Genomic DNA, 16,947 nt, shown 5'->3' with positions numbered 1-16,947 from the left:
TAAGAAACAGATTCTGACGTAAAATTTATAACAACATATGTATACATGTTTAGTTGTCCCAAGTTCTTTTCTTTTTTCTTTTTCTTTTTTTTGCCTAGGATTGCACACATTTTTTATCACAGGTTAAGACAGCAGATGGCTCTCTTGAGTTTTCCTTGGTGTCCTTAAAACTGTAAACAACCATGCCATGTTTCTGAGAGGGAAGTGGAGCAGCACAGATTTCAGGCTGGAAGATATACCTAAGATTTACCACCACTGCTTCCCCTCTCCTTTCTCCATGAAATTGTCTTCTAACTCCAGATGATAAACATAATAGAAATGACCAATAGTTTTATATGAAATTCATGACATGAAGTCAAATGAGCAAACTGTGAAAGGATCAGTGATGTTTGATTGTGCACTAGTGCATATGATGCTAATTTCTGGCTAAAGGAGTATGCAAAACATTTTCCTCCCTAGTCCCACTTAACTGATTTCAGCACCCTCTCTCTTATTAGTCAGTGGGAGTTGTGAAGTTTAATTTTCTTTCCATCTTAAGATATACTTAATGACAGAAATTTGCTTTATTAGAACAAAATGTCAATGACATTTTGGTATCTGGACAATATTCTAACATTCTGGAAAGTCACTTTAATACCATATCCAACCTACATTGAACCTCTGTCCATGGTACTAAAACCTAAGCTATACTCAATTGCTAATGAGCATACTGAGAATGAACAGCAAAGAAATGGGACTGATTCAGTGCAGCAACATGTCAGTAGGAAGTGCAGGAAAATTCTCCCTTTAATTATCCAAAGAATTATGAAGAGACTAGTTTAAAGAAATGCATTTTTAAGAAAGAATATAATACAATAATGGAAACAAATTCAAATTGCAATAAAAGTTAAATATACTGTATATTGTAAGTCTTTTAAAATATAATTAAGACATATTACTTGGAATAATGGCTCATAAAATTTTAAGAGGTGGAACAAATTTTAGGAGACTAATAATCTCAAACTCTTATTTTACAGGAGGAGGAGAAACTGAGAACAGAGAGACTAAGTGACTTACTTAAGGTCATACAACTGGTTAGAGGAAGAATCTAGACTAATACCAAGATTTGTAATTGCTTCTCTGGTATTCTAGTTAATATCTTTTAATGCCCCTGATCTACACTTTTAAACAATGGTATGCTTATTTACGTTTATCTCACAGACAATTAAAAACCATTGTAAGCCAATAGGTATGGTTAATTTAATTTTAAGGTGATTTTAAAATCCTGATTGACCTCAGAAGATATTAAGCTGTCATCTCTTTGGTGAAAGAAATCTGAAACGGGTAATTCTTTAACCATGGTTAATTTTTTTGTTATGCCTTATTGAGAAATTTTAATTTATAATAATTAATGGTAAAAGTATTAGAAATATTTGTTTCTACCATGATAGATATCTCCTCATGGAATGAAATGTTTAATGGGACTATACAATCAACCAAAATGAAATTAGCTGAGAGAGGAAAAGTTAAGTAGAAAGGTAACTAGGAAGTTGAGGAAGACAGAAAAAGACTGTATCATTCCATAAATTTTTCTAGTTCTCAAATGACTGAAATGAGAATTATATTCCCAGAAAGCTATGTTTGTAAATAACATAGATATCTTTGTGTTATAGTTTGGTGTATTTTTTTTTGAGTAGGAAAATAATAATACCTTGAATTTGAATGATGCTTTCATGAATTAATTTTATCTTCATCATCTTTGAGATAGGTAGTACAACAACTTTTAATCCCTATTTTCAACCACTTTCAATACCTATTTTACAGATGCGAAACTTAAGGATCTCACAGGTAAAAATGACATGCCTATGATCACCCACTAAATCATTTGATTAATTTGCAACAATTTATTAAATACTTATTATGTGAAATACTTTATGAAGTGCTAGGGATACAAAGTAAAAGTAAAATAGACTCTACCCTCAAGAAGCTTGCATTTGAAGATTGTTAACGAATACATTTTTAGTATAGGTATAGTATACATATAATATGTAAAGTAGATGTAAGGCAAATGACAGACCCGAGAACCATCCAGGTCTCTTGATTCTAAAAAGTTTAAGATATTTTCAGTGCACATTATTCTGTTCACACCCCATAATGGTGAAAGAAACAAATTGTCCAGTCCATTTTATTAAGTACTACTTACAACCTAAACCACACTCATAGTGGTTAGTAACTGTTAATTAGTAACTAAAAGCTCAAATTCATCCCAGATTAAATTGTTTCTTTCCCACTTTCTTTAGTCCTTAAAAAGAGTAAAATCTGGGGGTGGGGATGATGGGTGTGATACAGCAATCCCAAAGGGTTAGATATTGAACAGAGAAGTGCAAAATATGTCTAGATTCCACTGGCCTGATTGAAAAATATTTCTTTCCACCTCACTCAAATAAAGATTATATATGTTTATGTAAATATATATATATATAAAATCAAACACATATGCTATATAATACACACATGTATGATATATATTATACACATATATAATATGCAACACACATATGCACACACAGACATACGCACATATGTATACACACACATGTCAGTTTAGATTAGAGTATGAGGAGATCCCCCTGGGCTGCTATGGGGCCCATATCTTACTTTAAAATGTTCACCATAAATGTGATCAGTATATATTTTTTATTTTCAAGTAAGTTTCTTTTCCCCCTTCCCTTCCCTTTCCTTTCACTCTGAATTATGAACAGTTTAGTTTCTTTTTCTTTGCCTTCCCATAATGATTTACCAAAATGGGGCAGAAGGAAGAAGAAAAAGTAGGAAGCCCTGAGCAAGAACCAGGATCTGTCACTCGGGGTGTATCCTAGAAACCACAGATCTGTTATCAGCCAAGCATAAAGTGTCTTTCCCAACCCTACCTTCCCCCCCTTCCCTCACCCCTTCCTTCCTCCTGGGTGCTTGTATTTCACTGTTAACCCAAGGCAGAGCTATGTCCTAGACAGACAGAAGACTTGAAGAGCTGGGAGGGGAAACAGTCTGTGGCATTGGAAACAGACTTCTGGGGCTTTCTTTTTTGTGACAATATTTCCACAAGGGACAGATGACCTCGAGACTACAGGAGGCAGAAGCTCAAGTTGTGTGTTAGCTATTTGTTGTCACTGGAACCCAAAGGACGCTTTTTTCCACCGTCCTGCGGGAGGAGGGGGAGAGAGAACATCAGTGCTTCTGTTTTGTCTTCCCCAATCTTCCCTTGGGCGCTATATCCTCTCCAGCTGCTGCTTTCCCAGCTGCTACAGCCTTAGTCCCCTCCTTTAACAGTTACAAGGAGGGGCTTATGGGTGGGGTCTTTTCATGCCTGCTTGTATCACCTTTTTTCTCTGTCGCCTTCCTTCTTTCTCTCCTTCCACTACACCACCATTCCAAAATGGACACGCTTGTCCTTTCTGGCGGCAGCAGGGAGATTCCCACAAGTTAGGGTGGGCTAGGTGTGGAGTGGAAGGAGCCAAGCCCCAGTGTCCCACCCCTCACCTCCATTTCCCTCTCCCTGGGCTTCAGTGCTGCAGGGATTAGCCTAGGCAGGCTAAAACACATCGCCCTCCAACCAGAACTGAGAGTTCCTGGAGACCGGGAGACACATTATAACCAAGAAGCCCAGCTAAGCTGAAGAAGCGGCTGCTGCTGGATTTATCTATTTATTGGGGACTAGAGATTTACTACTAACAGCAACGCACCCAAATTCCTTCAACTCGTCCTCTTCTAGCACCACAGCCCCCACCATCACCTCCTCCTCTTCTTTCTCCTTTTCCTTCTCTCCTGGTATCACCCGTCCCCTGGAGCCCTTCTTTGCTTCTTTCTTTATTTAAAGAAATGAGGGAGAAGAGGTGGGAACAAGGAAAGGTTGGAATGAAGCGCTTTGAGTGCATATCTCTGGGGAGAAGATTGCTCTCTCCAGATGCTGATTTCTAAAAGCACTTAGTAATCACCAGGCGGGAGTCTTGAGCCGGAGACAGTGGTGGCGGCAGCGGCTGTATGGGCCGGTGGGCATCAGGAGCCAGTGTTGTTCAGAGGCAGCGGTGGCAGCGGCAGCATCAGCGGTGGCAGCGGCAGCGACAGCGGTGCTGGGAGCGAAAAAGCCTGGTGCCAGCTATTCTCCGTGAATGACTGATTGCCTCGAAGCCAGCCAAGGCTCTCGTCTGCCAGCTCCGAGCCTCGGATCAAGAGCGCTAGCCTCAAACCCCTGCTGAACTCTTGGTCTGAGAGAGGCACTGGGAGGAAAGAAGGTGGCTCGTGGGGCACTGGAGGGAGTAGCAGAAAGCCGGGGCTGGGAGTCCAGAGTGAGCTGCACCAGTGCAGCCGGCACCAGCGGAGTCCTGCTCCAAGTTGCTGGTGGGGGTGGGTGGCTGTGAAGACCTGGGTCTGCTCCATGCTCACGCCTCCTGGCATCTTGGCGAAACCAGGAGGTTCTCACCTAGCCCAGAGGCTCTTGTGCCTCGCACCAGCTGAGTGCATAGTGGAGATGGGTCCCAGCAGAGACTGAGCGCCCCCTCCCTCAGCCCATTTCCAACCCTCGCTATCAGGTCCCCAAGCTTTCCTGCCCAGTGAGTGAAGAGCCTGTGTCTCGTCCCTGGCCCTGTCTTCTTGGTCCCTACTCTTCCTTTCCATCCCCATTCCTGTCCTCATTCCTAACCTAGTTGGGACTGGTCCCTGAACCACACCATGGCTGCAGCCATCGCTAGTGGCTTGATCCGGCAGAAGCGGCAGGCACGGGAGCAGCACTGGGACAGGCCCTCGGCCAGCAGGAGGCGGAACAGCCCCAGCAAGAACCGGGGGCTGTGTAATGGGAACCTGGTGGATATCTTCTCCAAAGTGCGCATCTTTGGCCTCAAGAAGCGAAGGTTACGGCGCCAAGGTCTGTAGGTGTTGTGCTTTCCAGTTCACCGTTTTTTGGTTCCCTTCTTTCCTTTGTCCCGTCCCTTTCAGGTCTCCTGAAAGGTTCCCTCAGCTCTTGTCCCTGGGTCTATTACGACCTCTTTCTTTCCTTTCTGCCTTTACTATCTCTCTCGGTGCTTTTTCCGGAGCTGGGAATGTTGCTCTCTGGGGCAACCTGTAGCAACGGAAAACTTAACGGGGCCAACAGCTTTTGGCAAGTTTATAGCGCTCCTAGCTCCTATTCTCCCTTCCACCCACTTGTTCTCCGGGTCTCCTGGCAGGGGGGAGGGCTGTACTGGAAAATCTTTTCTTGCTCTCCTAAGAACCTGTTTGCCCAGAGGCTATAGCCTTAGATTTTTGTGTTCATCTTCTAGTCTAAGGTCCTTGAGGGAAATCCATTTTAACTAAATTAGCTCCTTTCATTTCCTCTTCTCCACTCTTTTGTCTGTCTACACCTCTTGCCCCATTTTTCTGGCTTTCCAGCTGTTGGATAGAGGACCTGTAGCTCCATCATCACACTCTTGGTCAGAATTAAGGAATGGTCCTTCTTATTTTAGCAGCTGTAGATATAAGGAAAAGTGAGTGGTTGGATTTCTGTGTATGAACTCCCTACATGACTGCAACTTAGACCTTGAAACAGACAAGTGTTTTTAATTTTAAGCACGGAATTATACCAGGTACTCACAGATCTGATAATAGGGGTGGGATGTATATATATTTGTGGTGTGTGTGTGTGTGTGTGTGTGTGTGTGTGTGTGTGTGTGTGTGTGTAAAACATCCAGTTTATGATTTGGAAAAGCCGAATGACCTAGGGTTTGCTTTTTGTTTGATTAAAAAAGAGTAGTTGATTTCCCTAAGTAAAATAGTTACCAAATGATGGAGGTTGCAATAAGCTCATCTTAGTAATGATTTTTAAAGAAACACGGTGCTTGGTCTGTGTAGCACTTTTTACATTTACAGCATTTGCTTAAGCAACTTCCTCCTGAGAATGATGAGATTGTATTCAGCTCTTTTGCTGGATTCTATATCCTGTTGCTAAGAGCTTTCGCCTTTGAGAACATTAAGTGTATTCTTTGTATGAGAGAGGTTTGTTTGTTTTTCATCTTCATTAAAATAACAAAGTAGGGTTGGAAGGAAAGAGAAAAATAAATATATTGACTTTGATAGGTGTGTCTGGGTGCAGTGCACTGACAATCTCAATGCACAGGTGAATTTATTTTTAATGCTTTGTATATCCTAATATAATGTGAATGCATTCTATGACTATAGTTTTATGCTTATATGTGGTATATAAACAAATATATAAACACATGCTCTCTCTCTCTCTCTCACACACACACACACACACACACACATCACATCTATACTAACCTTATTGCAAAAAGATCAGAACTTAACAAAAAGGCTAAAGCCAAAAATGAAGAAAAAAAGAATATTTCTAAATAGCCTCTTCCAGTTAGTGAGGCACTGCTAGAATTAAGAATGGAAATTCCATAGTATTAACTTTACTACCTCTCCACCCCCCAATCAAATAGTTTTGAAACAGTATTAAATTGGAGATTTTAAGTAAATTGAGATTAAGTAGAAAGTGATATCATCTGAAGATTTTCTGATTAAAGGATGAACTTTTCAAAATGGTTCTTAAAAAAAGATTTTCAGATTAGTTTGGTAATGACTAAAGATGTTATATAAATTTTTGATAATTTCTTTGGAAAATATAACTTTGTACTTCCAAGATATAACTGACCACATTGCCTTCTATATTCATTTTAAGCAATGTTTCATCTTTCTGAGGTGATGTATTTTTGTGGTATTATTTATTTTCTCTATACCAAAATGCCATTTGTACTTCATCACTGTTGCTAAGGCTTATTTTGTAAAGAGTTTTTTTTTTTCTTTTAGAAAATAAATTTCACTAAGTAAAGACTTAAATTTGCTATTTAAAGCAAAGAAATAACTCTCACTGCTAAGAAAAATACATTTTAATATAACCATAACTACCATTTGATGTGTAGAGAATTTTTGAAGCATAGTGTTTGAATTAATTGAGATGTAAAATGTATTTGTCACTTGATAAACAATAATTTTGACTTTGGTATCTTAAGATAAATGTATATTTTTCTCCCATGACAAAAAATAGCTTTTAAAGTAGCCTATCCTTCAATTTTAAGTTCTGGTGAGTCTTTTATTACTTTTACCTCCAAAAATATTTTCATGACCTACTATTTATATAAATATAACATAGTATCATCAAATCATAGAATCTCATTGTTAGAACTTTAGAAGTCATCCAGTCCAATCCATGCTTTTCTAAAAAACACCCCAACAAGTGATCCTCTTTATAAGTCTGTGCTTATAGGCCTTCACAGATATAGAACTTACTACCCAATAAACTATCTGTTCTGCTTTTAGATAATTCTACTTTTTAGGAAAAATTTCTGAACACTATGACTACTAATTATCTTATTTTTATTGTTATCTTATTATATATATATATATGTGTGTGTGTGTGTGTGTGTGTGTGTGTCTTATTTTTGTAAGAAAAAAAGATAATGGTCCTTCATTTCAATTCCTATTCAAAAAGCAAATTCTTCTTATAAAACCTACAACTACATTATAGGTGCATCTCTAGACAATTTATATAACTTCTATTTTGTAGGTGTGTACTATTCTTAGAATATTAAATATATTTTAAAATTTTCTAATAAATTAAGGAAATGTTTATACTTTATTCAAAGGCTCATTAAATTGTATTTAAAATTACAATCCCATCTATTAGATAATGTTTATATATTTATACATATATATAAATTTATGTATGTGTATACATTCTATTTCCAAAAACAGGTCTTTACACAGTTGTTAACGAAGGTCTCCCATACTATATGAGGTGTCCTTATATATGTATAAACACACACACATATATACACATATATTTTATAACATTTAATTTTATATTATTGAAGGAAAAATACTTTCAAGTTGCATGGCTTTGTGCATTCTAAGAATGAAATGATGTATTTATTCTATTATTTGTCTACACGGCTACATAAAAATACCTTCTTATGTGCTTCCCAGGTCTATTCTTCAAAGCAAATCTTTGAGAGAAGGGTAGCAAATTTCATTATCCCTACTTCCTAGATGAAGGAACTGAAATTCAGAGTGCTTTCTAATTAAAAAAAGGAGAAAGATTCATGTCCATGTCTGTGGAAAGCAGTCCAGTGCAGAGGAAAGAATGATGAATGTAGAATTAGAAGGCCAGGGTCCACTATTCAATTGTGTTCCTCACTATCTGTGTAACCTTGGGCAAATGACTTAAATTGGGCCACAGTATTTTTAAGTATAAAATCAGGGTATTGGATTAGATGAGGTTCTAATTCTATGATCCATCCATTTTCCTCAGTAGATATGTTGACTTGTATAGCTCTGATTTTGTGGGGTGTTTTTGAGACCAAGAACAAGTATTAATAATGTGCCTTTTCTAGTTTAAGTACAGTCTTAAAATTTGAGTGTTGAAAAGGTCATAGACTTAAATAATGGTGGGAAAAATTCAGGATAAGTGAATTAATATATTAATTAACTGGACTCAACAGCCAAATTAAAAAAAAATAACATTGATGCATTAGTTTGCTATTCAACTTTATTGATCATATGTTAAGTAGATATGCTATTAATTTTCCCCTTTTGCAAATAATTTCATGTTTGCAATTTTAAAATTAATAAGCAAAAATAATCTTCAAAACCCTTGTTACTTTATGTCTCAATTTGTTTTATATAATAAAAGGTCTTTTATCTGAGAATTTACTTAGAGAATCAAGTCTGTAAAAGTGGTGAATTGACAAATTCTTTCTTCATATCCTCTAAGATAAAATATACTGATGTCACTAATGAACATTTAACCATAGTACTTAGGTATCTTTCTAAATTTATAAAGCAAGCATGAGGTGAGCTTCTTTTGGGGGAAGCTACCTGAGGCTTCTCCATCTAGGATATTGATGACTAAATAGGTGTTCAATTGTTTATCACATTGAATTTGCTACATAAAAACAAATCTTTCTCTCCTGTTTGTGACAGTAAAACAATATATCATCAGTCATTATAAGAAAGGAAATGTAACAGTTGCCTTTTGCAAAGTGCTTATATAAGGAAAAAGAATTTCTCTCCATCCTTGAAATAAATAGAGAAAAAGAGTAATAAAGAGCAGCAGTCATTACTATGGCTGATACCATTTGGTAATATCAGAGTATTAAAAATGTCACATTTGTTTTAGTTTCTGTGATTAAAACAAAATAAGAAGACTTAAAAAAAAAACATACACACTGACCCTCACAGAATCAGCCAGTTCCTCTCATCCCAATTTAGAAATGCCTTTCACAGTTATCTGAGACTAGCTTGGTTGAAGTGTTCATGTCTCCAATTTAATATACCTGTTGCTAATGAATTGTTCATTGTGAAGTAGAGTTGAAAGACATTCAGGAATTCAACTGCATCACATCCAAATTCCAGAATTGTTGAAATTGGAAAAGCAATTGTTTAATTGTAAATGATTTCTGAATTTGTAAATGAAACCATTTTAAAGAAGTATGGCATAACATCTGAATGATACATTTTAGGGATCTGATCTTGGGATTATAGCCATACAATTTACTTTTTGTTCATAAATCCTGAAACAGACACATTTGACACAGGAAGATGGTTAACATCACAATGGAAAATAAGGATGATGTACACTGTTAACTAGGCTCTGTCATGGAAAAGTAATCTATTAACTTAATTTTAAATGATTTTTTAAATACAACTAATATATAACTGATCAAACATATTTATATAATAACATTTGAGCTGAATTCCACTTTGACATTGGGAGAAAAAAGAGAACTCTAATTATTTGCTGTAGGGGGAATAGATATTTTTCATATATGTCTTAATATAGTATTTTTAGACATTTTAACACTTTTTCCTAAAGAGCAGTAGAAATGACTATGCATTCAGTCTCATTTCTCAGTTGAGATGAGTAAAAGTAATAATTTATTTTTTTCTCCTGCCTTGACTAAGAGATTTTGCAACCATTTTAGAAAATGGATTTACTGACCTTTATCCCTATTTATTTTACTAATGTGAGTGACACTGGTTTTCAAAGTAGAATTTTTTGCTTTAATGTTAGCCTGATTACTATATAAAATCACATTTATAAGTTACAAATATCTAGTGATATTTTTCTTGATATTTTTCATACACAGAATTGTCACAAAACATATGTCTATAAAAAGTATATACTACTGGGTTATAGTATAATATCCATAAAATTCCATTGTCCTGGCTAGTTTATTCTTTTTAATAACTAGTGTAAAATGTAAGGACAGAGAAAGAATATATAGCCTCAGGATATAGCATTAAAGATTTAGAACTAGCCATCAATTCCAACATCTCTCATTTTACATTTGAAGAAAGTTTAGCTCAGAAAGGTTCACTGATGTTAGCAGAATCACCGATCTATTAAGATTTGAATTTAGGTCTCCTTGACTTCAAGTGTAAAACTCTATGTAGTACTAAAAATTGCTCCTAAGAAATATATAATAGAAGAATTTGTAGTTGTAGAATGACAATTTAATGGTAGTTGGAATCTTTATTTTCTATAGGATTTTAAACTTAGAAAATTTTGTTTTAAATTATAATTTTTTTTGACATTTCCAAGAAATTCCAGATGTAACATTTTGGGGGGAGGAGAGGGAAGTAAGCAGTTCATTATGGGGGAAAAACAATTTCTTTATTAGTCTCTTGAGACTAATATTATAATACTGAAGGAAAGGAATTTCCTTAATAAACATTTTTATTGAATATTCATTTGTACTTTTATACATTTTATTAGTGTTCTCAAAGCATCAAAAGATATAGAATTTGATTAGAATATATAGTAAGGTTTGTTTGTGATGTAGGTCCTTTTTGAATATATATATATATAAGATACTGTCAATTAGCTTATCTTTTCTTTTCTATTGAAGGGTGCTTTAAGGGATGCTGAGAATCCTATACTATACTATACTATACTATACTATACTATACTATACTATACTATACTATACTCCATTCAGAGGTTTCATCTTGTTTATGGTTAGATATATAACAAATATATGTTGATTGGTTGATTTTAATGCTGAATAAATGAATTCTTTAGAAAGAGTATAAAATTAATACACTTGGAATATTTTTGAAGTACACATGATTATATTATGATAACTAGTGGGAAATAGTAGAGGAAATTATATTTTAATGATCTCTTTTTTTTAGAAAGTCCAGAATTACTCTGGATTATAAAGCATTAGACACAATTTCATACTATCTTTACCCATGGAACTGCAGCTTTGTCTTGGAATTAAACAAGTTAAGTATTTGAATTATAGTTAATTACATTAAAACAAAACTGTAGCCATAGTCTAGTGGAAAGGATGATAGACTAGAAGTCAGGAAATATGGGTTCCATTATTGCTAGTACTGTAATATTGTGTAAGTTTCTTTACTTCTCTGAGCCTCAGTTTCCTTATATGTAAAAGCTAGATAGATTCTCTATAAAATCAAATTTCAAGCATAAAATCATATATTGTTCATTGAAAATTTAAACATTGCTGCTAAAAAACTGAAGCCAACTACTAAAGCTGCAGCAAATATTAATTATGGAAGAGTAATAATCATAATTCAGAAATTTTTAGATAACTGTCTTTAAAATAATTTAGAAGTTCAGTTTTATGGAATACTATTGTATAGCACAATTTAATCAAGCCTCAATTAACTCTGAAGTGAATGATCCACTTTTCAGAATATGGAAAAGGTAGGTTTTGAATATGTACACTTCACTATGAACATTATTCTAGATGTACATTATTCAAAAGTCAACTCTAGATAGTTTTGGAGTTTATATGATCAGTTTCTTTTCTTTTCTCAGAATGGACATAGAGATTTGACTAAATAATATAAATAATCTTATGAAATGACCATTATATGTTACAGTAAAGTTTAAAATGGGCTATTCAGGGAATCTGAATACTAATCAAAATGTCTAACAAAAGTCCAAAATTACGGGAAGAAAAGTTTGATTTCAATGATTAGTCAACTATTTAAAAACTAGTTATTCATTTTAATCCAGTGACATGCCAATCAACATTAACAGTCCACATATGAAATTTATAAATCCTAGCTTTATAATCATAACAATAACTTATAATTTAGACTTTTGGTTATACAATTACCAAAATGCACCTAAGTTTGTGAATGTCCCTGTAAAACTAATGAAATAAGTTTCCCTAGAGTATTTTCACATAACCAGACAAATAGACCAGAGTTAACTCCCCAGAGTAATTGCCTCAATAATCTGTTTTTTTAATCTGTTTTTCCTCCCTGGGGGCATATTGATATATTGATAATTCATTTAGATTAAAAAAAAATTCTTCCTTAGTACAAATATAAAGTTGAGGATTTTTTTGTCAAAATAAGTTAAAAACAAAAATGGTTTTAGCATCTCAAATAAAAATGGTTTTAATATCATCTTTGAGAAGCAATCATTTATGGATATATAGATAAAAATACATTGGCATAACATTTTTATGATACATTATCTTTTTAAAAATAACTTGCGTATAATTATCAGCAACATGTGTCTAATGAATTATTTATCCTGAAAAAATTCAGATCATTAAGCTTTTCATACTCAGGATACTCTGTGGATTTTTCAAGCTCTATTCATCAGTTATACATTGCTAGCATGTGATAGAGTTTTCCCAAGTATTAAGACTCGGATACTACTTGAAAGATAAACTTATTATTTGGGAACACTGTTTCTTTTCCAACCACTTTGTTTAAGTTTAAATAACTATTTCTGAGTATGAGTTATAAAATAAATGGCTTTTCCAAAAGTTTAATAGCTTGTCCTTTTAAAAATATATATAATTGAGTTATACCTTAATTTTAAAAGTGATAATTATAAATTTTTTGGTAAGCATATTTATCCTATGCAGAGTTAGATCCAACTAGTTAATGTGGTCAGTCTATATTGGATAATGAAGTAGGAACTATATGCAACTTTTGGAAATAAAAGCATTTTAATCAGCCAAAATAATAAGAATTAATATCAAGCAAAATTAAAACTTCATACATTTCTTCAGATGGAATTCTTTAGAGAAGTAAAGGTGGTGATTTGATATAGTTCATTACATCTATTTGCATAGTTGATTTTCAATATGTATGTTTTTCATTTTTAAGTTCCAGGGTTTTGAATAACAGGTAAATGTGTTGTTCTGTATTTATCTTTTTATTGGTGATACATAAATAGTAATAGTCCACAATCACAGCAAGTAATTTAGATCATTTTAAACTAATTGTGTTGTTTTTTAAAAATACTTCCTTCCTCCCTTTCATTCCTGAGGAGTATCTGATATTAGACTTGATGGTGTTTTGATATTTGGAGAAAAATAAGGTGAGAACTAAATGAAGACCAAATAATATTCCTTTCTCTGTTGAAATGTTGGTGATATATATATATTTTTTGATTCTTTTTATTGCACTTTCTCCAGTTACCCCTATTGGAGATGGTATCTGATTTGGGTTAGCTTTTATATGCTTGAAATAGATACATTTTCTTTCATTAGAGTCTAAAAGTTCTCTCTTTTTTAAGGGTCTTAGTATCTCATTGCTCAATTTATTTTCATTCTATCCCACATCTTGTTTTTCCTCCTTGAACTTTACTCAACAGTTTCTTCATCTCCTTGGGTGTTTTAAAATCCTTCAAATATTTGTTCGTGGTTATTATATCCTCCTTTACCATTTAGCTAAGTTACAAATGTTTAATTCGATTAATCTTTTCACATAAGTAAATGTCACCAGCTCCTTAATCATTTCTGTGACTTATATTGTTCAATAATTACCTCATCTTTGTACCACAAAGCTAGATGAATACTCTTTCCAAATGAGATCTTCATGCTGAGGAAATGCTTTTTTTGAGGACAAATATGACAAATTGATGCTCCTCTCTTCTTGCATATGGTTTGAGCACTTGCTAACTTGAAGAGACCTATAATAGTATGAGCAATATGAAGCAATGATAGTAAAAAAGAACATTAGATTCAGAGTTAAGGAAAACCTGGCTTCATATCCTGCATCTAACACTTACTGTGCAACTCTAGAAAATGCTCTTAATTCATTTGTCAAAACCAGAACTAAGCCAGGGTTACTGGAGTTTTGCCACAGTGTGCCAAACATAAAGGACATTTATAACATATTCCTTTAGCATCAAAGAAACAGTAGCTTAGAATCCATTTAGCAAGAATAGTTAGTTTAAAAAGGAAGCTAGATATATTGGAACAAGCTCCTTCCTATCCTGTACTAACTTACTCCTTCTCTGCCCACATCATGAAAACCTCATGGCAGTGTTTATAGATCTTTTCTCTCTAGAATCTCCCACAAATGAGGACATAGTTCCTGTCATTTGCCTTACTTGGAACTTTCCCTAGACACAAAAATTCCTAGTTATAGCTCTGTCATTTATGCTTCAATTTCCTCATCTATAACTCTAGTTACATGTAGAGTCATATGTTATTCAAAGACTATGAAGAACAAAAGATTTAATAATATCTAATATCTAAATAGTCCTTTAAGTTTTTGTGCTATTATCCCCATTATACAGCTGAGAAAATTGGGGCAAATAAAGGGTAAGTAACTTGCCTAAGATCATACAGTTAATAAGTGTCTAAGGCTGAATTTTAACTTAGATCTTCCCATTCTGGATCCAATTCTCTACCTACTGTACCATTTGTCAATAATGCGTGTGAATCATTTTGTAAGCTTTAAAGCCCTATACCGATTTTTGCCAGTATCATTATTTTTATGATACCTGCAGAAAGACTGGAATGCCAAGTAGATGTATGGCAAAATCTAAAAACTAAATTTTGCACTTGTGCTATATTAACTCAATCCAGAAATCAAGGTTGATTTCCAGCATCTAACTAGAGTTACCTCTAGAAAGAACTTTAGTGTGACAAGAGGTATCTTTCCCCCAGGTTGGTTTATGTTGTTTTCCCAGGACTTATGACTAAGAAGACTGTGAATAGCAACTATTATTACTGTTAGAACTATTGCTTCTGGCTTGAAGAACAGCCCCTGGCCTTACTTCCAAATTTTCATATCTGCTAGAAGCTAGTCATGCAGTCTCCTCTATCTCTCTGCCTCTCTTTATTTCTGTCTCTTTTTCCTCTTCCCACTTCTCTTCTCCTCTCAATCTTTTCCTTTACTTGTCTTCCCTCTCCTCTCTTTTATCCCCCTTTTTCTGTATCTATCTCTTATTCTGTCTTTACCTTTGTTTCTCCACCTCCTTTTTCTGTCTTTCTATCTGCTTTTTCTCTTCCTTTTTTTTCCCTTTGTCCCTCTTCCTCTCTTCCTTTCCCTCCACCTCTTTCTTTCATGTCCATTTTGCCAGATTAAAAAAAATGTTACTAAAATTGCTGAAGTTTTGAGTACATGGTGTTAATGAGCAAAAATCCACTGTATCTCTCCTCCTGCTGAATTGACATAGTTTTCAATATTAGAAATGTCCCCTGTGTCTCAGTATTCTCATGAATGGTATAGTTATTTTTCTTTCAGATAGTTTGCTGTTATATATTCATGTGAGACAAAAACTCATAGCACAATATTGTCTCCTTTGCAATTTTTGCAACAACAAATCAAGCTAAAATTAATATTACTTCCATTATTCGTGTCTTTTTTTGTCTCTATAGAAGTAGGTAGGGATGCATGGTTTCAGCATAATTTCCCCCAGCTGCATTAGTTTTAATGGTATGTGTTCCTGTCCATCCATTTTAAAATAAAAAAAAAAGTATTCCACTTTTTGAGCATTATTTCTTCTCAGCAATTTTATATATATCCCAAATGAAAAACCTTCTTCACCTTCCTCTGTAATCCAACTGAGCTTCCCCACCAAATTTATATGTCAATTACATTATTACCTGAGGGAAATACCTTTAATCTTTAAAAGGAAGTCCAAGGATACATGGAGAATTCTTCCCCATATAGCTGTCATCATTATTGTCTTCACTATTATTTCCATGCCTTATGTTGATCTTCATTTATCTTCAGTAGTGTGCTAAGCCTGTAGAAATAGCTCACATTCTTGACAAGTGGCCTTACAACACAGAAACTCACTATATCCTTAATATCTTGAAAACAAGGATATATTTTGATTCATTTTTTTTTCCTTCTTCTATACTGTCTTCCCTTCCTTGGCTTTATTTTGCTTTGGAGACTAATCTCTTTATTTCACCCTGTCTGGAAAGGCAGCAATCACTAATGGACCAATCTCTCTCATTGATCTTTGACCACTACACATTAGTATTTTGCAAACTAATTTTTCTAGACAATAACTGGTTAAATGAAATAAATTGATTGAACCCATCAGTGCTAGATTAGATTACCTCTAGAATAAAACTAGAATGGAGGGAAAGTTAGTAAACATTTATTATGTTTTTAAAAACACATTTTTTTTTTTACCTAATATTGTACCTACTAAGAACTTTATAAATTTATAATTTTAATTTAATACTTAAAAGGAAAAAAAAAAACTTTTGTAACAGTAACATGTTCCTATAAAAACCTAGTTTACATTATGTGACACACCAGAGTTCCAAGAAAGAAATAGTTTGGGAAATGCCAAAAAAGAAACTTTCAGCTTGAACTATGCAGCATCCTAATATCAAAAGCAGCAAAAGGAATAGGCATTTTTATAGCGTTAGTCATTGTATTAAATACTTAATTATATTGTATGATATAATGACCCTGAAAATTATGTGTTATTATTATCATTCTCATTTTTTATTTGAGGAAGTTGGAGCAGAGATGGTGACTTGCTCAAGCTCCTACACCTAGCAGGTATCTGAATATGCATTTGAACTCAGGTCTTCATCATACAGGCGTGGTGCTCAATCCACTGTGTCAATTAGTTGTGTATTTTCTAAATTTTTAAGGTTCTTGAAATCAAGGATAGTTCTT

General features: G+C 34.2%; 1 protein-coding gene across 3 annotated transcripts in view; it reads left to right on the top strand.

Annotated features, from left to right (window-relative positions):
• The window catches only part of FGF14 (fibroblast growth factor 14), an 801,547-nt gene that overhangs the window by 560,428 nt on the left and 224,172 nt on the right, over positions 1-16,947 (top strand). Inside the window, exon 1 of one of the 3 annotated variants that reach the window (XM_051984084.1) lies at positions 4,378-4,900. The exons of the other annotated variants lie outside the window; for them this stretch is intronic. Coding sequence (XP_051840044.1) covers positions 4,708-4,900 — 193 coding nt within the window. The 5' untranslated portion in view covers positions 4,378-4,707. Of the gene's footprint in view, positions 1-4,377; positions 4,901-16,947 lie in introns of those variants that run through there. 3 annotated transcript variants of the gene reach the window in all.

This window comes from Antechinus flavipes, chromosome 3, assembly GCF_016432865.1.
Source record: "Antechinus flavipes isolate AdamAnt ecotype Samford, QLD, Australia chromosome 3, AdamAnt_v2, whole genome shotgun sequence".
NCBI lineage: Eukaryota > Metazoa > Chordata > Mammalia > Dasyuromorphia > Dasyuridae > Antechinus > Antechinus flavipes.
Note: the sequence above shows the minus strand (reverse complement) of the source record. Positions and strands in the feature narration are given on the sequence as shown.